Source organism: Oncorhynchus tshawytscha, linkage group LG03 (genome assembly GCF_018296145.1).
Source record: "Oncorhynchus tshawytscha isolate Ot180627B linkage group LG03, Otsh_v2.0, whole genome shotgun sequence".
Classification (NCBI taxonomy): Eukaryota; Metazoa; Chordata; class Actinopteri; order Salmoniformes; family Salmonidae; genus Oncorhynchus; species Oncorhynchus tshawytscha.
This window is the reverse complement of record NC_056431.1, coordinates 52505834-52532424: the sequence shown is the minus strand read 5'-3', so window position 1 is coordinate 52532424 and position 26591 is coordinate 52505834. Positions and strand designations below refer to the sequence as shown.

At 42.1% G+C, this 26591-nt stretch overlaps 1 protein-coding gene across 1 annotated transcript; it reads right to left on the bottom strand.

The window, feature by feature from the left end:
* Positions 1 to 4935: 4935 nt before the first annotated feature.
* ralba (v-ral simian leukemia viral oncogene homolog Ba (ras related)) lies at positions 4936 to 26192 on the bottom strand. The gene is made up of 5 exons (XM_024407303.2): positions 26039 to 26192; positions 8310 to 8475; positions 7540 to 7748; positions 7058 to 7235; positions 4936 to 6900 (listed from the first exon to the last, which is right to left on the bottom strand). Exons 2-5 carry the CDS (start codon positions 8421 to 8423, stop codon positions 6775 to 6777), a joined length of 627 nt encoding a protein of 208 aa, XP_024263071.1. The 5' UTR covers positions 8424 to 8475; positions 26039 to 26192; the 3' UTR covers positions 4936 to 6774.
* Positions 26193 to 26591: the final 399 nt, after the last annotated feature.

Here is a 26591-nt window from a genome sequence, read left to right as displayed (position 1 = left end):
ATAGCTACACAACATGGCTGCTAGTGAACAATAAGGAGAGCAATGATAAGGCACTGGTTTCCTGGACCCAGATTAAGCTTACTCCTGGACAATCTGGGTCTGTTTAACCAGCCATATAGGGAACTACTGTACAACGGCACTCTCAAGCAAGGTGGCTGTCACAATATACAGCCTCACGTACTTATACCTCTGCCACCGCCATTTTCCCCATATCTCCTCTAGTCTATCCCATCTCACAATATGGATCCAGGTCTTGATGTTCACATAATATGGGATTTGTTTGTATAGAATATTTGGGGATACACCATCAGTCATCTACAGAGAGAGAATTGCTGAAAGAGGAATTGGTCTTACTGACAAGTGTCTCTTCTACTGTGCAATCAAACATAATTTACTGGCTATATGAAAAGAGCTAATCAGCAGTATGGACATATCCATCATATTATGAAGACTACAAACAATGAAAATATAGACAGTTGAAAAGTTATGAATGGTGTGACTTCCACCTTGTGGCCAACAAGTATAGCCCCCTCCCAAACTATCCAATACGAAGCAATGGTGATTTACCCTGATAAAATATAAGTCATTTTCTGTCCATTATATTTATATTTTGTTCCAGAGCAATTACACTGAGTCTGTTTCTCTTTCTGTGCAATAGAAGAGGTGGGATGGTGCTTTATCACTAGTCCATACTCATCCCCAACATTAGCTCAAATATAATGAGGGTTACACAGAGGACGAGCCACTCTGTAGAATGATAAAAGACTTAGGAGTGCGCTGGTGACACTGCATCGGTCATTAGTCTTCCTCAGTTTGCCCTTTTCAGACATTTCTAAATAAGTACCGCACTGTGAGTTTAGCAGACCTCCTAATCTGTTTAAGAGGGGCAAGGGAAGGCAGAGCTAAGAAGAAGTATCACAGCTGGTCTGATGTCAGGGAGGCAAGTAATAGGCTAAGAACCATCTTTACTAATCACTCACCTGACAACATGGCGGGTCCTTCATGACTCGTCTCTCCCATGTCGCTCTTCCCCAGGTTGTTGCTGTAAGTAAATGAGAACGATGAGAACGACGCACATTGACTCTGTACCGGTACCTCCTGTATATAGCCTCGGTATTGTTATTTTAATGCTGCTCTTTAACTTTTTGTTACTTTTATTTCTTATTCTTTACTTTTCTATTTTTACTTGACACGTATTTTTCTTAAAACTGCATTTTTGGTTAAGGGCATGTAAGTAAGCATTTCACTGTAAGGTCTACTACACCTGTTGTATGCATGTGACAAATACAATTTGATTTCATTTGAACGTGGGCATGGTTTACAGGTGAGATTGAGGGGAAATTTCCACGAGCCTCTGTTACAAGATCAGGCAGCCCTAGCAACCACCATTTCCCCTGATCCCTCCTCTTTCCTCACGTGTAACGTGACGTCACTAAATTCAAATGGCCCCAAATAAAACCAGGCAAGTTTCTCAGGGTGCGAGCCAGCAGCTGGTAAGAGGAAGAAGAAATGCCATATCCCCAAATATTTGGTAGAATAGAGAAGATATATGATGAAATGCTCTATGTTAACAATGTTTCCCGAAATGTGTGGCCTATAATTTAACAACATATCAAAAATGATTCCCAGTAGCTAGCAACCTAGCTAGCCTGTGATAGTCTACAGTCAGTTAGCTAGCTTCAAGATTGCTTGCTGAGCTGGTTAGTGAGGTAAATCAGAATGAAAATGAGTATTAGTTAATAAAAAAAGTCCCTGATAAATGTAACAATGTCATAAGCATCAAAAGCTACCTAGCTATAGCCTATATCTAGTTAGTTAACTAGCTTGATAATCCATCTAAATTAAACTAAAAAGACAGTCTGGCCTGCAGTCTCAGAGGTGTAAAATCAAGCTGAGAGCCCTAATAATGCCCTGGATTCCCCTCAGAAAACCAGACTCATTCTGTAGACTCCGTAGACTTAGGAGTGTCTTATTAAATACTTTCTGCTTTATGACTAATGAAACAAGCAAATATAACAGTTTTAATCCGAAAAGCACCAACATATTTCAACTCCTAAAAGCACCGACAGGGGTAATGTTTTTACCTCAAATTGGAAATGATGGCAAAATTACACCTTACACACTTTTTCTTTCAATCTTAGTAAATGGTTTAAAATCCCCAAAATAAGCATATATTTTAAAATTTTCACACATTTATAGTCAAGTTATTTTGATCCATTTCATCCATAGCAACTTGTCATGAACATGTTTCTGTTATTCATTCAAAAGCGATTGAGCTAATCTGACATACCGGTATGCCCTAATGGGTACTGATATGGGCGTTAAACTTAAAGTTTATCAGAAGTTTAAGTGCAAATCAATCCCAGAACAACAGCAAAGGACCTTGTGAGGATAAAGTACAGTAAAATAAGTCCTATATCGACATAGCCTGAAAGGCCGCTCACCAAGGAAGACGCCACTGTTCCAAAACCGCCATAAAAAAGCCAGACTACGGTTTGCAACTGCACATGGGGACAAAGATCGTACTTTTTGGATAAATGTCCTCTGGTCTGATGTTGTGGGGTTGCTTTGCTGCAGGAGGGACTGGTGCACTTCACAAAATAGATGGCATCATGAGGAGGAAAATTACGTGGATATATTGAAGCAACATCTCAAGACATCAGTCAGGAAGTTAAAGCTTGGTCGCAAATGGGTCTTCCAAATGGACAATGACCCCAAGCATACTTCCAAAGTTGTGGCAAAATGGCTTAAGGACAACAAGTCAAGGTATTGGAGTGGTCTTCACAAAGTCCTGACCTCAATCCTATAGTATATTTGTGGGCAGAACTGAAAAGGCGTGTGTGAGCAAGGAGGCCTACAAACCTTACTCAGTTACACCAGCTCTGTCAGGAGGAATGGGCCAAATTTCACCCAACTTATTATGGGAATGTTGTGGAAGGCTACCCGAAACGTTTGACCCAAGTTAAACAATTTAAAGGCAACGCTACCAAATACTAATTGACTGTATGTAAACTTCTGATCCAATGGGAATATGATGAAAGAACTAAAAGCTGAAATAAATCATTCTCTACCATTCTGACATTTCACATTCTTACAATGAATTGATGATTCTAACTGACCTAAGAGGGAATTTTTACTAGGATTAAATGTCAAGATTTGTGAAAAACTGAGTTGAAATGGATTTGGCTAAGGTGTATGTAAACCTCTGACTTGAATTGTAGATGTTTATTTTATTGTCACCTACTCCAGATTAGGTACAGTAAAATGGGTTTCTTTACAGGGTCAGTTCTTTAGTTTATTTGCTTACCTTCTACTGGGGACTTGGTTTCTGATCTTTTTTTAAAACTAAGCTTTGGATTGGGAAGTGTGAATAGCATTTCACTCCACCTGCTTGAATGATGGGGGGAACTAACTCTGCTTGACAAAGTCCTAAAATTTCAGAATGATAAAAACAAGGGTTTCGAAATATACTTTTTACCCCTCGGGGTCAAAATTGTCCTCCTTTTGGTGCTTTTAGGGTTAATAGAAATGCTTAACAGCTTAAATACGTGTCCCCATTCATTGCTATGCACTTTTTGCATCTAAAGTAAGATCTCAACAAAACTAAGGAGATGATTGTGGACTTCAGGAAACAGCAGAGGGAACACCCCCCCCCATCCACATCGATGGAACAGTAGTGGAGAGGGTAGCAAGTTTTAAGTTCCTCGGCATACACATCACAGACAAACTGAATTGGTCCACTCACACAGACAGCATCGTGAGGAAGGCGCAGCAGCGCCTCTTCAACCTCAGGAGGCTGAAGAAATTTGGCTTGTCACCAAAAGCACTCACAAACTTCTACAGATGCACAATCGAGAGCATCCTGGCGGGCTGTATCACCGCCTGGTATGGCAACTGCACCGCCCTCAACCGTAAGGCTCTCCAGAGGGTAGTGAGGTCTGCACAACACATCACCGGGGCAAACTACCTGCCCTCCAGGACACCTACACCACCCGATGCTACAGGAAGGCCATAAAGATCATCAAGGACATCAACCACCCGAGCCACTGCCTGTTCACCCCGCTGTCATCCAGAAGGCGAGGTCAGTACAGGTGCATCAAAGCTGGGACCGAGAGACTGAAAAACAGCTTCTATCTCAAGGCCATCAGACTGTTAAACAGCCACCACTAACATTGAGTGGCTACTGCCAACACACTGTCAATGACACTGACTCTACTCCAGCCACTTTAATCATGGGAATTGATGGGAAATGATGTAAATATATCACTAGCCACTTTAAACAATGCTACCTTATATAATGTTACTTACCCTACATTATTCATCTCATATGCATACGTAGATACTGTACTCCATATCATCGACTGCATCCTTATGTAATACATGTATCACTAGCCACTTTAACTATGCCACTTGGTTTACATACTCATCTCATATGTATATACTGTACTCGATATCATCTACTGTATCTTGCCTATGCTGCTCTGTACCATCACTCATTCATATATCCTTATGTACATATTCTTTATCCCCTTACACTGTGTATAAGACAGTAGTTTTTTTTTTAAATTGTTAGTTAGATTACTTGTTCGTTATTACTGCATTGTCGGAACTAGAAGCACAAGCATTTCGCTACACTCGCATTAACATCTGCTAACCATGTGTATGTGTGACAAATAAAATTTGATTTGATTTGATTTTCAATGTACTGTGAATGACCTGTAGAGGATACTGTATGGCATGTTTGCTTCCCTACCATTACAGTACTTTACACTATAATTCTGAAGGAAATATGAGATGTATCATGTACTGAGACTAGTAGGCATTTCAAAATATACATTCAACACATATCAACAAAGACAACATTATCTAAATCTAACAGGTTGAATCCAATATTTCATGATTGACCATTTTACGTTGCGATTGAAGACCACCAACTTTACAAAGAAAAAAGCATTTATTTGGCAACATATTTTGAAGTATTTTTTGTTCAAAAAAGGTGAAACCCTAGCAATAATAGACTAACTTTAAAAGAAAAGAGTAGGACACAGATTGTTATTAAAGAGCAGAATGATTAGGACAGTGGTTGTTGGAAATATTACTTTACTGTTGTAGGGCAGAACAGAGTGACTGATCCAACAATAACAGCAAACGAGCTGTGTCCCTCACCAGAGTAGCATTCATTAGGGCACAATACATTATTTTAGGTAGAAAAAAAATAATAATCAATTTCCTATTGGTCAAGTCCAGGTAGTCCCTTCATGTGCCTGTCCATTTTGTTCAATTTGATGCCTTATGAACATGACCAAAGTTCGTTCACACAGACACAAATGAACCAGAAGTATCAACTGTTGTCTGATGCACATACATACCTACATACATACACTCAGTTAATATACAAACATTATTTATATAGAGGGGTGAATTGGTAGTGAGTTGGTAGCCTATATCAGTGAGCTGGTAGCCTATATCATGATATCCTTAATGGTGTTGGCACAAACTGCTTTAGCATTCTTCAGCATGGGAACTTTGAAGAGTTCTTGTTTTTTAAGGTATTGGCAACAATGTAGTGCACTTTCTACAAAAGCATTAGAATAAAATCCATAATAAGTACAAATATTAATAACCCAAAGCTGACGTTGACTGGCTGATAGTTAATGGCAACACAGAGTGTACTTAAATCTCACTCTCCTCTTATGGTGCCAACTGACCCATATTGCACAGACTAATAGATGTGGCAAAGTTCCATTTCAGTTCCTGTATTTACCAGGAAGTACCCAATAAGTGCCAGCAGGTGGCTCCAAAAACACTGCATGCTAACTGCCACGGGAGTTCTGGTTAGTAAACTTACAACTTCACACCTCAACATCCATCATTCTTAGACTAGGTTCAGGAGTTTTTCCTGACAATGTAAACTGACCCGAAGAAACTCCTGGCCCCCACATGTGCTTTGAATCCTTAGGCAATGAGCCTTCTTGATTGACAATTGCTTTATCCTATTGTAAAGGAAACAATGACAAGTTCAGTCTTAGTCCCCAACTCTTACTAACTAGGAAATCTTTTTTTTTTTCATTAAGAAACACAGATTAGTGGTGATGTCCATGACCACATAGACATCAGTGAAAAGCATTGAAATGAGTTTCGCTACATTTCTGTGCTTGACTGAAACAATCCCCATTCACAGATCCATTCCCATTCTAGACAAAAATGTCCCAAGGCCCATTCTTGATGAAAATAAATGGTATAAGTTGATCATAAAGGACAGATCTATTGAGATAGACAGAACAAGATCAAAGCAGACTGAAGTTAGTGTTGGAGGCAGTTTGGTCATTAGGTTGTTATCAGGGGAGCGGTCAGGCATTGCAGATCAAGTCACAGAGTAGCAGAACAATGGCCACCTTCCATTAAAAACAATAAACAGTCAGGCTATCTAACCTTAAGTTTTAGTTGCAAAAACAGTGGTTGAGAACGTGGTAAACACCTGGGTTGGGGTCAATTCCATTTCACTTCTAGAAGTAAACTGAAATTCCAATTTCCCTTATTGAAAAGCAATGAGCAAAATTGCTACTGGAATTTTAGTTTACTTACGGAATTGACAGAGTTGAAATGGAACTAACCCCATACCTGCTAAACAAACCTACTATGGCCAGATTAAAAACAAATCTAAAACTTTTGACTCAATGTGAGGATGGACGTTCTGATGTGATTCTGAGCTGGTTGGTTCCTCAGAGTAACAATAGATTGTGGTGTTTTGTGTTGTAAAGGTCTATGTTGGGTTCAGAGTAAACAGCATCGCTCTTTGAAACTCTTCTTGTTCTTATTCTTGTTCTTTCCCTTGCCGTTTTTGTCCTTGTTTTCCGACATCTTCTTGCCTCGCACCTCTCGCATTAGGTCAAAGAATACCTTGAGAATTTAAAATAAACAATGTTGCTAGACACATTTACCTGAACGGACAATTATCAGTCATGGTCCACCACTATTTCTGAATCACTTTATCAACTTGAAAATGGCATATGGAACATAATTGTCTGCAGTAATTACACACACACAGTGACAGTACCTTGTCAACGTTGGCTCGTGTCTTAGCTGATGTCTCTACATACTGCACCCCCCACTCCTCTGCCTTGGCTCGGGCCTCGTCTACAGAGACCTGTCTGCGGTCCTCCAAGTCAGACTTGTTCCCCACAACCAACAGAGGAATCTTATCCTCCTCTGCCTTCACCCGCAGTATCTGCTCCCTGAAACACACACATTACAAGCATTACAAATACTTTATCTGGATCCAGAGACAAGCATTGAGGTCAGGTGCAAAGGACAAACATAGGGAAAAGGGAATAGAGGTGTATGGTCTTACAATCAAGAAGTCATGGAAATGATTTCCTAGGTCTATATTGCAGGCAAACACACACACACGGACACTCACGCAAATCATAGTTTCCGAGTATTCCGTCACTACTGTCATAGTGAGTGTTCAGTCTGAATCACATTAGGCTGCCGTCAATGCCATGCTAGGATACATGAGGAGTTAGTCATGGTACCAACCTGAACTCTGCAGTAGCTGTGAAGGACTCGTGTTCTGTGATGGAGAAGACTAGCAGGAAGCCCTCTCCACTCCTGAAGTAGTTGTCTCTGATGGCAGCATAGTCCTCCTGTCCAGCCGTGTCCAGAATGTCGATCTGGACCTCCTCTCCATCTAGCACCACCTTCTTCCTGTAGCTGTCTGCCTTGGTGGGCTCATAGTCCTCCACGAACTAGGAGGAGGAACCACAGAACCGTCAGAACGATTCATCAGTCACGACAGTACATCACAGAGTGTAATGTGGAAATAGGCTGGGAGGCATCGTCAAGAATATTAGGTATAAATTAGGTATAAACAAAGCTTCTACACAATACAGCTTTGAAACATTAACATATGACAAAAAGTAACAAGTATTAGTGATGGGGGGAAAGTCGATATAGTTAAATATCGGGATATTATTTTTGACGATATATCGTATAGTTTTGACTATCATTTTTTGCACTAGTTGGCTGTACCTGCACCAAAATTCCAGTTTTTTTTCCTTCATAGCTTGTTCTCCATATTATTTTTAAATATGGAGCCAATTTGTTTTCAGCACTTATTTCCATGGCTGATCAAAACTAATTTTCTTATGGCTCTCTCTTGTCCCTCTGCAGCAGATATATGGTAAGCAATATGTTAAGAACATTGAATCACAATAAAATCATATCGGCACCTAAGTATCATGATAATATCATATTGTGAGGACCCTGGCAATTCCCAGCCCTAACAAGTATGTGTGTCGTGCTCTCACCTCGTCGTACATGAACTGCAGTGTGAGGGCGGACTTGCCCACGCCACCACTCCCCACCATTATGACTTTGTGCAAGGCCAGAGAACTCTGGGTCTTACTTTTACTGGCAGCCATCTCTGGTCTCTGTCACACACCGTCACTATGTCCAAACACTCACTGACACCACCTGTAGAGACAGAAAGTACAACAGTCAGTCAGTGAACACACACACATACACACACACAAACAATACAGATAATACACACAGCAACAGTCCTTTGAGCTGTTCTTGTTTATTGATGTTCTGTATTATGTGTAACGCTCGTCGTGGGTGGAAGAAGAGGAGGACCAATGCGCAGCGTGGTAAGTGTCCATATGGTTTTAATAAGAATACTGAACACTGAACAAAAACAATAAAACGACAAAACGAACAGTCCTGAACGGTGAAGCAAAACACAGAACAGAAAATAATCACCCACAGAACACAGGTGGGAAAAGGCTACCTAAGTATGATTCTCAATCAGAGACAACGAACGACACCTGCCTCTGATTGAGAACCATACCAGGCCAAACACAAATCCACAACATAGAACATAGACATAGAAAAAAGAGCATAGACTACCCACCCAACTCACGCCCTGACCATACTAAAACAAAGACATAACAAAAGAACTAAGGTCAGAACGTGACATTATGTCATTCTGTATTATGTTTCATGTTTTGTGTGGACCCCAGGAAGAGTAGCTGCTGCTTTTGCAACAGCTAATGGGGATCCTAATAAAATACCAAATACACACAGTACACACACACATTGCCCAGTCAATCACAGAGCCTACTAAAACTGATGGTCAACCTGTTTGATGAAAAGCACTCACAAAACCTTACACATAGTTGAACCAAGCTTGTGAAACCAAACTAGCCTACGTTGCAGCCAGTCCCAAACCTCAACCCCACACTGCCAAATAGGCTGGTCATGAATCTCACAGCAGACTTTAATAGCTGGCTTAGTGGGGTTCACCATCTAAAGGGCAATACCACCGATCAAACGCATGCCTACTGTAGGGTGGGATTTTGAACCATGATAAATACCTATTTTAAGGACAGCCTAACTCATAGAAAACCTCAAAGGAAGAGCAGTAAGACACCTTCAGGCCAGGGCAATATACCTGCATACACAGAAAATCTATTTTAGTGACGAAGGACATTATGTCAAACTAGTTCAGTGGGTGAAATTATAATATGCTCTGGGCAACTTGATAGCCTTTGATAAAGCAGTTTAATAACATATCGTCTGCAATATATTTTAACAATCATGGCCTTTGAGCTTCAGTGAGAACAGGTTTAGAACTTCTTGGAGCAGTGTTTGAACTGTGAGTTATCAACAGAAAGAGTCATGGAAATAACAGATTATTATTTTTAGGCAACTCTCCTACACACATTGACCACACACACACACAAGTGAAGTCATCTCCAAACATTTTAACAACTCCCCTCATACAGTCACTGTAATGATGATTCATTGGAGCTGTAAAATGTATTGTATTCTGTAACATCCTGTGACCTCTCCCTTCACACTGTTGTGAAGGCTTTGTCAAGGATGGGACCAAGCCCTGTCCTTACTGTTTCTGTGTAGCATAGTAGCCTACTGACACACATCTCTCTCTCCACTCTACCCTTCCCTCCAGGCATGGCCACGGCCAAGCTTAGCTGGTTACCATGACAACCTCCACCCCACACCTGTACAGGTAAATTCTCATGGACTGATGCACATAAGATAAATGTTAGTAGGGCAATTCCATGGTAACGGAATTACGCTGAGACTCAGATTTTCCACTTTAAAATGTATACCAAACAAAAACAATTGATTTCAAAGATATTTTAAGCGAACAAAAATATATTCCATTACTGTGGAATTGCCCAGTGGCATCTGTCGACGGATTGTGGGACGTGACAACTAAAGACGAACGTTGTTCCAACACGCTGATTTTTCATCACTGATCATATTAGGGAGGGGACATTTAGCCCATAGACTTGCCCGAAACTGGCTGAAAGTTTCTGTTTAGAGGGGTGGAGACTTTGCTGGTCTCCGGTTCTCATCCTGCCTCAGGGGATTTCTGTCTTCGGAAACCCAGAGCTTTCCCAGCTTCCTGGGAAAGTCTTCTTGTCTGATCCTCCATACCAGCAAACCTGTCAGCTCGACATAAACACACTCAAAAAGTGTTTCAGTGAGTGTGCACATTACTGTTTGACTGTAAAGTCAAGTCAAATAAATGGCATCCGGGATAGAGAATGTGTAATCTTGATGGTGAATTTAAAGCAAAAACAACATTTTTTATTACCATAGAGCAGTGGTTCCCAAACTTTTTATAGTCCTGTACCCCTTCAAACATTCAACCTCCAGCTGCATACCCCATCTAGCACCAGGGTCAGTACACTCTCAAATGTTGTTTTTTTGCCATCATTGTAAGCCTGCCACACATACACTATACGATACATTTATTAAACATAAGAATGAGTGTGAGTTTTGTCACAACCCGGCTCGTGGGAAGTGGGAAGTGACAAAGAGCTCTCATTTTTCTCTTTACACCTTAAAGATAAAACTTTATCTGTTCATCGAATATTGTGAATAACTCACCACAGGTTCATGAGAAGGGTGTGCTTGAAAGGATGCACATAACTCTGCAATGTTGGGTTGTATTGGAGAGAGTCTTAGTCTTAAATAATTTCCCACACACAATCCGTGCCTGTATTTAGTTTTCAAGCTAGCGAGGGCCGAGAATCCACTCTCACATAGGTAAATGGTTGCAAAGGGCATCAGTGTCTTAACCCTCTATTTCTGAAACTATCCGCCGCCATTGTCGCAACCCCTATTACCAGCCTGTTCAACCTCTCTTTCATATCGTCTGAGATCCCCAAGGATTGGAAAGCTGCCGCAGTCATCCCCCTCTTCAAAGGGGGAGACACCCTGGACCCAAACTGTTACAGACCTATATCCATCCTGCCCTGCCTATCTAAGGTCTTCGAAAGCCAAGTCAACAAACAGGTCACTGACCATCTCGAATCCCACCGTACCTTCTCCGCTGTGCAATCTGGTTTCCGAGCCGGTCACGGGTGCACCTCAGCCACACTCAAGGTACTAAACGATATCATAACCGCCATCGATAAAAGACAGTACTGTGCAGCCGTCTTCATCGACCTTGCCAAGGCTTTCGACTCTGTCAATCACCATATTCATATCGGCAGACTCAGTAGCCTCGGTTTTTCGGATGACTGCCTTGCCTGGTTCACCAATTACTTTGCAGACAGAGTTCAGTGTGTCAAATCGGAGGGCATGCTGTCCGGTCCTCTGGCAGTCTCTATGGGGGTGCCACAGGGTTCAATTCTCGGGCCGACTCTTTTCTCTGTATATATCAATGATGTTGCTCTTGCTGCGGGCGATTCCCTGATCCACCTCTACGCAGACGACACCATTCTATATACTTTCGGCCCGTCATTGGACACTGTGCTATCTAACCTCCAAACGAGCTTCAATGCCATACAACACTCCTTCCGTGGCCTCCAACTGCTCTTAAACGCTAGTAAAACCAAATGCATGCTTTTCAACCGATCGCTGCCTGCACCCGCATGCCCGACTAGCATCACCACCCTGGATGATTCCGACCTTGAATATGAGGACATCTATAAGTACCTAGGTGTCTGGCTAGACTGCAAACTCTCCTTCCAGACTCATATCAAACATCTCCAATCGAAAATCAAATCAAGAGTCGGCTTTCTATTCCGCAACAAAGCCTCCTTCACTCACGCCACCAAGCTTACCCTAGTAAAACTGACTATCCTACCGATCCTCGACTTCGGCGATGTCATCTACAAAATGGCTTCCAACACTCTACTCAGCAAACTGGATGCAGTCTATCACAGTGCCATCCGTTTTGTCACTAAAGCACCTTATACCACCCACCACTGCGACTTGTATGCTCTAGTTGGCTGGACCTCGCTACATATTCGTCGCCAGACCCACTGGCTCCAGGTCATCTACAAGTCCATGCTAGGTAAAGCTCCGCCTTATCTCAGTTCACTGGTCACGATGGCAACACCCATCCGTAGCACGCGCTCCAGCAGGTGTATCTCACTGATCATCCCTAAAGCCAACACCTCATTTGGCCGCCTTTCGTTCCAGTACTCTGCTGCCTGTGACTGGAACGAACTGCAAAAATCGCTGAAGTTGGAGACTTTTATCTCCCTCACCAACTTCAAACATCAGCTATCTGAGCAGCTAACCGATCGCTGCAGCTGTACATAGTCTATTGGTAAATAGCCCACCCATTTTCACCTACCTCATCCCCATACTGTTTTTATTTATTTACTTTTCTGCTCTTTTGCACACCAATATCTCTACCTGTACATGACCATCTGATCATTTATCACTCCAGTGTTAATCTGCAAAATTGTAATTATTCGCCTACCTCCTCATGCCTTTTGCACACATTGTATATAGACTCCCCGTTTTTTTTCTACTGTGTTTTTGACTTGTTAATTGTTTACTCCATGTGTAACTCTGTGTTGTCTGTTCACACTGCTATGCTTTATCTTGGCCAGGTCGCAGTTGCAAATGAGAACTTGTTCTCAACTAGCCTACCTGGTTAAATAAAGATGAAATTAAAAAATAAATTAAAAAAACAGCACGATTTGCCAAGGCAGGATACTCTGGAGAGCAGCCCAATCCCGAAATCTGGCAGTGGCTTCTGATTGAATAAAATTTTCACAGAACCGCTTGTTGCAATTTCGATGAGGCTCTCTTGTTCAGATATCGGTAAGTGGACTGAAGGCAGGGCATGAAAGGGATAACGAATCCAGTTGTTTCTGTCACACGTTTCAGGAAAGTACCTGCGTAATTGCGCACCCAACTCACTCAGGTGCTTCACTATATCACATTTGACATTGTCCATAAGCTTGAGTTAATTTACACACAAAAAAATTATCCAATGATGGAAAGGCCTGTGTGTTGTCCTTGTTAATACAGACAGAGAAGAGCTCCAACTTCTTAATCATAGCCTCAATTTTGTCCCGCACATTAAATATAGTTGTGGAGAGTCCCAGTAATCCTACATTCAGATAATTCAGGCGAGGAAAAACATCACCCAGATAGGCCATTCGTGTGAGAAACTAGTCATCATGCAAGCGATCAGACAAGTGAAAATTATGTTCAGTAAAGAAAACTTTAAACTCGTCTCTCAATTTAAAAAAAAATGTGTCAATACTTTGCTCCTTGATAACCAGTGCACTTCTGTATGTTGTAAATTACCACTGCCCATATCATTGCATAGTGTAGAAAATACACAAAAGTTCAGGGGCCTTGCTTTAACAAAGTTAACCATTTTCACTGTAGTGTCCAAAATGTCTTTCAAGCTGTCAGGCATTCCTTTGGCAGCAAGAGCCTCTCGGTGGATGCTACAGTGTACCCAAGTGGTGTCGGGAGCAACTGCTTGCACATGCGTTACCACTCCCCTATGTCTCCCTGTCATGGCTTTTGTGCCATCAGTACAGATACCAACACATATTGACCACCAAAGTCCATTTGATGTCACAACGCTGTCCAGTACTAAAAAATACTTTCCTGCTGTCCTGGTTTCCAGTGGTTTGTAGAATAGGATGTCTTCCTTAATTGACCCACCATAAACATAATGGACATATACTAGGAGCTGGGCCAGGCTCACCACGTCTGTATGCGAAGCAGTTATTGTTTCAAAACATCTCCTGCCATGTCACTAATGCATCGTGAAACAGTGTTGTTTGATGAAGGCATTGTCTGTATAGTTTTTTTGGCATTTCCCCCCGGTATTGTCCCAACCATATCTGCGGCAGCTGGAAGAATTAGGTCCTCCACAATAGTATGGGGCTTGCCTGTCCTAGCCACTCAGTAGCGCACCATATAAAACTCTTCTAGCCCCTTCTTATTAATGGTGTATGTTGCTTTTATACATATCTTACTACTCGAAAGTCGTCTTAATTCTCGCTCAAAAAACTCCTGTGGCTTATTTTTCAAATTGGCATATTTTGTTTCTAAATGTCTGCGCAAGAGTGAAGGTTTCATCAAGTTGTGAGATAGTACTTTTCCACATATAACACACTGTGGCTGAGGAAAGGCACTGCTCTCAATATAGGTGAACCCCAAATCAATGTAGTTCTCATCATATTTGCGCCTCTTCGATGGTCCAATGCGCATGTCTGTTGTTTGGTGTTTTCCCAGGTAAGGGGGCAGTAGCTCTTCGGCTGCACCAGAATCACAACTTTTTTTTATGCATCAGAATCACAACTGTCAGTGTCCATGCTAGCTAGGCTAACAACAAATGTAGAATTACTGATGCTAGCATTGGATGTGCTCGTGGAAGCAGAACAACTTGTGTCGTCGACAGGTGCAGGTATAGTACTGCTGGTAGTAGCAGTACTACCAATAGAGCTGGTATGTGTCTCTCTGGACGCGGGCCTTCCTTTTTTTTAACCATTTATCAATTTTTGAGCAAACGGAATGAGCAGCAGCTACGTTTGGCTACATACGGACCGTTAGTGGAATTCCAGCGAGAGAGTAAAGGTTCATGTGATTGGATGTTAATTATTTGACTGGGTTACCTGTATATGACATTGTGTTGAACACTAGATGGTTTAATTTTATTTTATTTGGCGTACCACCGACGGCATTGCCCCAGTTTGGGAATACCTGCTGTGGAGTATATCGATGAACAAACCTGGACACTCAACTGTTTTTCCTGCACAATTGCCCACAGCTAAGCTATGATATGTCTGTAGCAGAAAACAAATAGCTTCGTGAAGGTAACACCACTAACTGGGGGGGGTGAAGGGAGGAGTGGCCTTATGGGATGCCAGGTCACCCTGGATCTTCCTGTCAAGGAAAAAATAGGTCTGCCCATGTAACATCCTGTCTTTGTTTCTAGAGGCCGACAGAGGCAGACCTGAGTGGACAGGAAGGACACACCGGGTGGCTGCAGGCTGAACCTGCTAAGTGACGAGCTCAGCACTTTAAAACAGGAGGTACAGTAAATGTGTTACTTCCATCCAACACACAATGAGACCGAGTCAAGAAGTCAGGATAAAGTCAGGATGCCAGTCAGGATAAAGTCAGGTGACAGGCAACATGGTGTACAGGTAACTACAATTAAACAGCAGTCAACCTAACAGAACATTGACTGAAATGATGGGTTTCAGAAGCCAGAGTCAGGTCCATATTATTGTGATACAGAACATATCCTGCCATTTACACTGACTCATCAACAACACACTGACTAAAATAGAAGTATAGTACTGGAAAACAACCTAATTTAATTAAATTAATTCAGATAATGTAACTTCATCAACAACAGATCAGTTATTCATTCAGTTAGTCATGCTACAACATCTTCAACAAATCTTAGTCAGTCCTTCCTTCCTTCCTTAATCATAAAAGTAAGTTGAAGCTATAAAACGTGATGAGTTTCAAAACATGAGCCATGATGCAACCACTATGTTAGCATACTCTGGTAAAGTGTTTAAAATGCAGTTGTCTGGTAGGACTCTTCCTGCCTTCACCTTAAAGGCCAGTTGGGGACTTTCTGAAAAATGTGATGGGGAAAACAGGGGGATCGATGGCCCAGAAAACATCCCCCAGCCAGGCCCCCCTTCCCTTTTCTAAAACCCTGGCTCTCACCCCAAGCTACAGTATATGCACTTCCTCTGGGCGAACTCACATCTCACTTCCCTCCAAAACAGTACCAGGACTAGCCAGTTCCTCATCACCTGTTCGGTACATCATGCACTAGGGGCACAGAACCTCCTCACCTGTTCAGCACATCACGCACTAGGGGCACAGAACCGATGAGAAAGAGACACACAAAAAGCTATTCTCTTTCTCCTATTTCCACAAAGTGAATGGTATGAGCAGCAAGTTCCCTTCTAGTCTTTCTCTAGAATAAGTATGGTAGATAGCTTATGGATTATTGTTGCATTGATTGTGGCCAGAGTGGACTCTACAGTTAAAGTCATGAGGCAGGTGTTTAGGGGAAGGGGATTTCATCTGTAACCTAAGCAGCACCTTGCACAGAGGGACAGGGAGTTCAGGGGAATACTCACAAACTCTGGGAATGTCCCAATGACCTAATTTCTCCCAAAGTGTAAACTTCTTCACTTCCCTTCACTGATTTAAAAGGAATTGACTAGTATAAGAAATATGGTTAAACGTCCATGCCTCGACCAGGAAGTAGTGAACGGGTGCACACTTCAGGAGAAAGGAAATATTATTGAGACCCACCCCTTGTTTATCATCAGAGGGCTTATGAATAATTGAGACGGAGAGAGGGATTCATTTGTACTTTAATTGCAATTTTGTTCAATGTTTACTTTCTTTAAAGATCATATTTGAAACAGTATTTAAGGTCCATTCAGTTAAAATAAAGATTCTGGGGCTAATTTGTGAGGTAAAGCAGCTCCCCAATCTGAGCTGCCCGACACCCCACAATGCATACTAACCATCCCCAGCAGAGGAACACACAGAGGACTCTTTGACTAATTTGGGCAGCAGGGTGCTAAACTGGGTCTCTGTTTCAAGCCTGATCCAACCACCCTAGTCGCTTAGTAGTACATTCACTCTTCTGAATTCTTAACACCCCTAATTCACTACATTCATAAATGCACTTGTGGAGGGCATTCCCTAGTATTTAAATAGGGAGAATATATCATATATAAGGGCTGATCTAACACACTTAGATCAGTGTTTATAAGTCTAATAAACAGATTACTGTTTATAGGTCTTATAGGAGCATATAGCTATACACAATGTTCTTGAATATGTAGAGCAAAAACACCATATGTAATTTTGTGATGACATCAGAGAGGAGTAGTCTTTCAGTTGGGGTTCAGTACCAGAGGACTGTTTTTTTTAGTATATCTGGGGATGATTAGGAGGGGGGGGGGGTTGACTTATAAAGGGGATACAGGGAACCTCCCAGATACTCCCCACCCTCCAATCCCATACTGCTACCACACACTCATACAACTCCTAAGCACTCAATCAGCTTTTCTATTTATTTCCTTTCGTTTGAGACTCGGGTACATTTCTTGATCTGTAGTACTAATTTACAGCTCACTCTCCATTTTTTCCAAAAAAGAAACTGCATCCTCCTCTCCTAGTTGTCTTGTCCCCATCTCTTAGCTCTATCGGCTAACATTTGTAAGCTGTAGGTCTACTCATCCTCTGAAAATTTTCAAGGGAAACAAAGCAGCCCCCCCCACACACACACACACAGTGGCCCCTAGGCTCCAGTCAATGGGTTACCATGGAGACAGGGCATGTCCCAGTTCATCTCAAATCCCTCTCAGGGATCACGGGTGCCTGGCTGCCTAGAGTGAAGGACGCAAGGGGGTCTTTGGGATATCCAAAGAGGAGCTTGGATCTCAACATGGTGGTAGCATAACCAGGAAAAAGATGCTAACAGATGTTATCTGCTATGCTATTTAAACTAATTTGTCAAAATCCAAAAAACTTCACAAATCTTCATTGTAAAGGGTTTAAACACTGTTTCCCATGCTTGTTCAATGAACCATAAACAATTAATGTACATGCACCTGTGGAACAGTCATTAAGACACTAACAGCTTACAGACGGTAGGCAATTAAGGTCACAGTTATGAAAACTTAGGACACTAAAGAGGCCCTTCTACTGACTCTGACAAACACCAAACGAAAGATGCCTAAGGATGTTCCTGCTCATCTGCATGAACGTGCCTTAGGCATGCTGCAAGGAGGCATGAGGACTGCAGATGTGGCCAGGGCAATAAATTGCAGTGTCTGTACTGTGAGACGCCTAAGACAGCGCTACAGAGAGACAGGACAGACAGCTGATCGTCCTCGCAGTGACACACCACGTGTTACAACACCTGCACAGGATCGGTACATCCGAACATGACACCTGCGGGACCGGTACAGGATGGCAACAACAACTGCCCGAGTTACACAAGGAACGTACAATCCCTCCATCAGTGCTCAGACTGTCCGCAATAGGCTGAGAGAGGCTGGACTGAGGGCTTGTAGGCCTGTTGTAAGGCAGGTCCTCACCAGACATCACTGGCAACAATGTCGCCTATGGGCACAAACCCACTGTCTCTGGACCAGTCATGATTGGCAAAAAAGTGCTCTTCACTGACGAGTCGCGGTTTTGTCTCACCAGGGGTGATGGTCGGATTCGCGTTTATCGTTGAAGGAATGAGCATTACACCGAGGCGTGTACTCTGGAGCGGGACCGATTTGGAGGTGGAGGGTCCGTCATGGTCTGGGGCGGTGTGTCACAGCATCATCGGACTGCGCTTGTTGTCATTGCAGGCAATCTCAACACTGTGCGTTACAGGGAAGACATCCTCCTCCCTCATGTGGTACCCTTCCTGCAGGCTCATCCTGACATGACTCTCCAGCATGACAATGCCACCAGCCATACTGCTCGTTCTGTGCGTGATTTCCTGCAAGACAGGAATGTCAGTGTTCTGTCATGGCCAGCGAAGAGCCCAGATCTCAATCCCATTGAGCACGTCTGGGCCCTGTTGGATCGGAGGGTGAGGGCTAGGGCCATTCCCTCCAGAAATGTCCGGGAACTCGCAGGTGCCTTGATGGAAAAGTGGGGTAACATCTCACAGCAAGAACTGACAAATCTGGTGGAGTTCATGAGGAGAAGATGCACTGCAGTACTTAATGCAGCTAGTGGCCACACCAGATACTGACTGTTCATTTTAATTTTGACTCCCCCTTTGTTCAGGGACACATTATTCAATTTCTGTTAGTCACATGTCTGTGGAACTTGTTCAGTTTATGTCTCAGTTGGTGAATCTTCTAATGTTCATACAAATATTTACACATGTTAAATTTGCTAAAAATAAATGCAGTTGACAGTGAGAGGAGGTTTCTATTTTTGCTGAGTTTACTGTGCTAGATGCTACGGTATGATAGATGCTATACTACGGTAGATTATATGCTGTGCTAAATTATAATGCTAACAGATGCTTTTATGTGGTGGCCTGGAATCAAACGACAGCAATCAGAGTGATGGCGACGCTCATATCTATCCAACACATCCCACTCACAACCTTCTGACTCAGATGCTATGTGGCCATAGTGGCCTGGAATCAAAACCTGCTAGTCAGAGCAATTGTGATGGCGATAAACATATCAGCCCATCATCCAACTACTGACACGGTCGGGGCCTTCTAAGCACTGAACAGACCCCAGACCGCTGGCTCTCTGTCTATCTCCCACTACAGCCATATCACGCACTGCTAGTGCAAATAGTACAGCTCTTGCAACATAACCCAACATAACCCACAGTTCCATTACCAGTACCCATAGAGATTACCAGCACTCGACATGAGTGGGAGAATGCCACACATCTGCAGTGGTATGAACTGTAATCAGCCTGAGAGGCCCTCGAGCAGCGTCCCCCAGTACAGGCAGGCAGTCAAGAGACACTGACACACACAGCCTGAGCTAGTCAAATTAGATGTAGGCCTACAACCTCAATAGAGCACAGGCAGGCACAGAGAGCCACTAGCATACACAGTGGGCACAGAGAGAGACAGCATAACATACCTAGCCACATGAATGTGATTATTAAGACTTACCTCAACAGAGCACACAGTCAGGGACAGACTGACGGCAGTGTTAGGCCTAGGCTATGAGACCGTGGGACATTGTTGTTCATTGAAGAATTAGAGTAGAATGTTATAGGCCTGTGGTAGAGCCTCATCAAGCCTTGTTTCCTAAAAACAGAACACGGCCTTATGTAATATGTACTACAGTAGAGTATGTAAGAGATGGAGGGGATAAGAATAACCTTTGCAACGACGGTCCGGACCAACCTACTTCAGAATAAGGCCCATGTCTTGAAAATATATATAATGAAAAATGCATAGCAGTCTGTACTTAGATGTAAGGCAGAATATAGTCCTGTTTGCTTTTGTAGTCATTTTGCTTAGTGTTATTGGTTTTAAAAAGTAAAAAGTTAAACACATAGAATCCATACATTGGATTGCATACCATTTAGGGCTAAGGAGAAAACGTCTGATTCTAATCAAACCCATGTTACTATGGTAGTGAGCTTATGCATTAGGCTTAACTTCATGTGTTAGGAGCACAATCTCAGAGGGACCAGACACCTCCCAGGTCTTGCTGGGACATGCAGTGAGAAAACAAGCATTTCATAAAGACATCCTCGGCTTCAGTCAAAAAGAGACACATGGAAGCAAGAAGAGAAAGCGAGAGTGAGAAAACATGCATTTCGTAAGGACATCCCCAGCTTCAGTCAGAGAGAGCGAGAGAAAGATGTGGAAGGAATGAGAGAACAAAGGGAGAAGGGGAAAGAAGGCCAGATGGATACAAAAACCACAAACTAGCTGGCAGATACATAAGTTAAGCAGGGCCAAAAAGAGAAGTTATGAGAACCCTTTTCCACATGTAGGCCTACTTTTCCCTTGTCAAAGTCAACAGACTATGAGTGGGTCTGGGCTCTGGGTGAAGTTGAGCAGAGCTGGAGGAGCTTACTCGGTGACAAGCAGGGCTGGGTTGTGGCGAGAGGAGAGCTTCCCTCAGTCCAGCCTCCCTAGAGAGTCCCTGCTTGTGGACATGTTTATGTTTATGGTCCAGGGAGGGTGAAGGGCTGGTACCCACTACCACCCAGACCTGGCTTCAAATACTCTGTAAATAATGTAAACTCTGAAATATGTCAAATACATTGAGTGTTTGCTTTCGTCTACCTGGAATATCAGGCAGGTGAGGCTTGCAACTTTTGGGACTTTCCCATTGGCTACATTACAACAGGAGGGGACCAGGCACCTCCCAGGACTTGCTGGGACATGCAGTGAGAAAACAAGCATTTCGTGAAGACATCCTCGGCTTCAGTCAGAAATGTGTGGAATAAAGGAGAGAAAGGGAGAAAGAGAGAGAAAACAATCATTTTGTAAAGACATCCCCGACATCAGTCAAAAATAAATACGTGCTTTAGTCTACCTGGAATACCAGGCAGGTGGGGCGTGCACCTTTTGGGACTTTTCCATTGGCTACATTGCAACAGGCATACTCAAATCAAGCACACCTAAAGTATTTTGAATTTCAAATTGTATTTGAACCCAGGTGTAGCTGGCTCCCACTACTTAAACTCCTCTCTCTTCTCTCCAGTAGGCACAAGGGGCATCCAGCCAACAAGGCATTCATCACCAGGAGGTCACTGATAGGACCTGACTCTCACAACAAAATATACAGCATTGACTCCGACGCAGAGCAGACGATTGATGGCATGATGATCCGTCTCTCTTTCTCCGCTCTGAAAATGAGCTTTTCCCAAGTCATATAAAATGGCTCTATGTCTGTGCCTGTCTAGTCCAACCTCCACCGCCAACATCATTAGTAGACAGTTCTCTTCTTACTCAGATGTCATTACATTCTGAATGAATTTCTAGAAGACAGGACAGGAGGCCAGAGACGGTCAGCTAAAGTCACTAGGAATATCTTTAAATAGTGCATGGGGTTCTCTGTCATGGATCAGAGCAGAAATGTCATCAGGTTAAACTGGAAAGGAAGAACACTGAAGGAAACCCATTTTTTCCGCTCCCCTGCTATATCAGATAATACTTGTCATATTCTTTCTGACAGCTCCCAGTAACAGGAAATAACCAGAAGGATTACATTTTAAACGAAAGGGCTTTGAGTAGCTCTGAGACAGTCACATAAACATCCACAGCCTGAGTGAGTGTCTTAGGGCTCGGGGAGAGAGAAAGAATTCAGGGTCAGTCCAGTACCAATCTCAGGACCTTTCTCCACAGAAACAAAGATTCTGACAGTCCTTCACAATCAGTGAGGGAAATAAAGCAGTCTCACTGAGACAGAACAGCATCAGAAAGTCAAGGCCTTGCATGCCACTTTTTTCTCATCTGCGAAAGCATTCATTTATGACCACCATGCATACCCTAGCCTAGACCATTACCCATTAATAATCCTTGTCATAAGACATTCCAAATCTCTCAGAACTTCACTTAACAAAAGTCTGTTGACTTTAATGGGTTATAAACAAAACTGTTTATTCAGTTAGGGACAAAGACACCTAACACGAACACCAGCTGTGGGAAGGAGAATGTGAATGCCTTCACGTTCAGTCAGACACACTGGGCTGGTCATCTGAAGTTAAACTTAAAAAAGATGTGACTTAAGACTAGACAGGACTCCTGCTGTAGAAAGTCATGTTATCTTGTTAAGGGGACCTAAATGAGGATCTGATAGGACGGTCTCTACATTCTGCCTTCAAAGACAGAAGAATGCTCTGAATACAACCTTATTTTGGGTTCCCTTCTGAAACTTAAAAGAGCACAAGGAAGGGAAAGCACCAGGAAGGGAAAGCACAAGGCAACACCAGCTGTACAAAACAGGCCTATGTTTACATATGGAATATCTAGGCTACTACACTTCGGAATCATTCATCTCCTTGTGATTCCCTTGATTTGATTCCCTTGATTTTGAAATGATTATTTCCTGTATTATTTTTTGGAATATTGTCTGGAATGTGTAACAGCCAACAACAACTGGTCCAGTTGATGGAGGATATACTGTAGTCAGCAGTTTCACTTAACAAGGTAAATGTTACGGTTAACTGGCTGCACTCAGAGTCCAATGTGGCACTACCACATGACAGAACAGAGGAACACATAATATAGTCAAAATGGGTGGGTTTTGTCCATGCTCTATTCCTCAAGAGAGAGAATGAAACTAGGCTTGGTCCACCCTGAGGCACAGAGAGCTTAATATGGGGATGTTACTATTACACAGCTCACTGGCTGTGCCTGAACACCCATACTTACATCCTAAATAATAGTCCGTTTGAGTATGCTTGAGGGAAAAAAAGTTTACTAGTATGAGACAATTTGAAAATCGAGTATACTTTAAATGCCGGGATGTCATACTCATTTCATTTTGACAACAGCTGATCAATTAGATATGGTGATACGCTACCTAAATCAACAAATAGCGGGAAACAACGCAATCATACATGATACATTCTCAGTATGTGAAAATAGAATGTTCAATAGTATACAACATTTCGAAAATTGAGTATGGTTTAAATGCCAGGATGTTAGTCTCATTTTGGATCTCCATCTAGTAGAATTCGATGCACACTTTTCCACAATGCATTGGAAGAGTTGGGCTGCGAATGATAGGTTCTAGTTCTCTTCAAGTAGCCAAACTAGGCTACTTAACTGGGAAGGTGCCCAAAGCTTCTGTGGTGGTGTTCAAATTAAAATGATCACGAGTATTGCATCGTAGGCTACAACACTCTTAGACAAACGGTTTCCAAAAGGGTTCTTTGACTGGTCCCATAGGAGAACCCTTTGAATAACCTTATTTGGCTCCAGGTAGAACCCTTTTGGGTTCCATGTAGAACCATCTGTAGAAAGGGTTCTACATGGAAAGAAAAGAGTTCTATATGGGACCAAATAAGGTTATTCAAAGGGTTCTCCTATGGGACCAGTCGAAGAACCCATTTCTAGACAGCACCTTTTTTTCTAAGAGTATACATATTTGATCATTCTTTTTTATATATTTTTTCCCCCTAAGTGGATTTCTGTTTTCTCACTAAAAAGTGTTTCTTGTTCTCTTGGTCTTTTAAACTAAATACTAAACCATCTTTTGATTTCTGAATGTGTCGGCACCGGGGACTCGGTGTGTAGCAGCTGTATTGATGTCATGGTAATCATGCCTTTTGATTTGAACATATGGATTGTTTAAATTTTGTAGGCGTGGCTACCTATTTAATTATTGCATTTATGGATCAAGCCTTAGCAGTCATTCTGATCTCGTTCTCAATGATCAGTGCTTTAGTTTATTATGTTGCTGACCAGCGTTTCTGAACTTGTGATGCACCTGAAAAGTAGGCCTACATGTGGAAAAAGGGTTCTTATAACTTCTCTTTTTGGCCCTGCTGAGCTTGTGATGCACCTGCACCTGATTTGGTGTGTGTACTCGGCTATTTTTATTTAATTTACACTGAGTATACCAAACATTAGGAACACCTTCCTAATATTGAGTTGCAAGGCCAGTGTCTTATGTTAACTTATTACAGCACAGTACGGTCAGAATGCTGGAGAGAGAGGAAAGTGTGTGTGTGTGTGTGCCCCTCCCACACCCTGGTGATAAGGGTGATGTAACTGTTCCACACCATACAGCCCATGTCTGTCATGTCATGTGATAAAGGCCATATAAAGGCTACACCCAACTTGAAGAACAACAGTAAGAAGTAACAAAATAATGGGCATGCTGTGTCCAATTAAAACAAAAAGGCAATATTTAAGTAATTTATCAACTTCATAAAGGCCACATGACATGATTGTTGCTGAACATAACCAGGAAGGATCTGTGTTATTAGCCTACATGATTCAAAAATATATATTTAAACACAAAAAAGAATTCAGTCTAAATACTCTGCATCGGTTTTGGTAACAAATGAAAATGCCATTACTTATAGGCCTAAGTAGCCTTGCTCTGTTGACCTGGTGAACAATTTTGACAGGGCAGTACATACATGTCATTCCTTTTTTAAAGAGACAAGATACTAACCCATGCATGATAAATGTGTCCTAAAGTACAGACAATATATTATGGGAAAAGACAGTTTTGCTGATCGATCAGATTTCACTAAAACACACATTTGTGTGAGCTACCTTGGGTGTGGCAACCTTATTAGACATCTGTAAAATCAATGTATGAATGGTACAAAACCATGTCGGCAGCACAGTGTTGTTTACATGCATAAGGCAAATATGGAACAAGATGTGAAGTATCCTATGTATATTCTCTGGTTGATGTGGTCCCAAAGTCATAGTAGCCTGTTTTAACAGTGTAATTACCCACAAAATGGTCTGTTGGGATAATCAATGGTGGGAGAGCTAAATGAAACATTGTATCTGAGGAAGCCATGAGAGATACAGCTGCCTAAAACACTCTTACTGTATCTAATATGTAGCCTATCTAATAGGCCTACTGTATCTAAAGGAAACATATTTATACAAATATATATATTTGTCTTGTTAAACACATCGACAAGTGCGTAAGCTGTACAAGTGTGTGGTGTGAAATGGAAATGTTTTTTTTTTGTGTGTGTGGCTCATGGCCAGGGATCAGATTAAATACTTGGATTAAAATATGATTTAAATTACATTCAGCAAAACAGCTGACTAAAAGAAAATAAATAAACATAAGAAAAGATCGCAGTGATACAGTAGCCTAGCCTAATCATCAATGATCGTTGTTTTGGCCTTGATACAAGAACAACATTATAGCAACATTGTTGTTTTACTAGTCCATAATACCGCTGAGTGCAACAATGTATAAAAATACTGATGGTCTCTAAAGGACTTCTATTATCATCGTGCCACATCCCCGTTACCGCCTCGGGGAGTGTGCTTTCAATTGGATAAGTGCAACTGGTAAAGGCCCTACCACTATTTGGAATAATTGTATTATGGTCGTTTCAAACAGAAGTCACAAATATGGGCATTTATTCCCATAGTCTGCAAATCTATAGATTTGACTTAGGAAAGGAAGGAAGGGAGGGAAAACCTGCCTCGACTGGTAGGTAGTCTCACTCTGAAAGAACAGAGACGTAGTAGCCCTATAGCTACATATAAATGCTCTGTAATAAATATACATTTATTTATTAGATATTTTTGAAAGCTTACCAAAGCAAGATTTTGACGTTTCCCCTTTCTTGCTGCTATCTTGATGAGTGCATTAATGGTGAATAGCGAGGCATAGGGCTGCCGAGTTCCACTGTTCCAGCACAAACCAACCGTCCGCTGCAACTCAAAACCCCACCTTCCGGACATACAGGGAGGAAGAAGCCCGACAGGATATGATGTCAACAACAGCTCACTTGCGCTGGCACTCCAAATGGCCCCGTCATAATATCGTCCAAATGGATCCTTCCTTTCCTCCTTACTCCGTAGTATGCTCATCTCTGATCAGGAGTGACATGGAACGATGAAAGTTATGGGATAAATCTCTCCTTTCACCAATCCATCTGTGTTAGGTCAGTGAGCTACTTTAAAAAGCGAGGGGTTCGTTTGAAAGCATTTGAATAGGAACACTGCACCTAGTATGAATACTGATCTTCATACATAGGCCGAGTTGTCTTTCGTTTGTGTAAATGTATGAACACAGAATCAGTTATCAGTTATATTTTGCCTGGTTTTCTTTATGGATTACATTTGACAGATGCTTAAATAAGATGCG

Excerpts from the sequence above, each read along its gene's own strand:
- ralba (XM_024407303.2), bottom strand. The coding sequence starts at position 8,423 with ATGGCTGCCAGTAAAAGTAAGACCCAGAGTTCTCTGGCCTTGCACAAA. Across the intron at positions 7,749-8,309 it reads TGCAGTTCATGTACGACGAG|TTCGTGGAGGACTATGAGCC; the intron begins GTGAGAGCACGA and ends TCCTCCTCCTAG. Across the intron at positions 6,901-7,057 it reads CACGAGCCAACGTTGACAAG|GTATTCTTTGACCTAATGCG; the intron begins GTACTGTCACTG and ends TAAATTCTCAAG.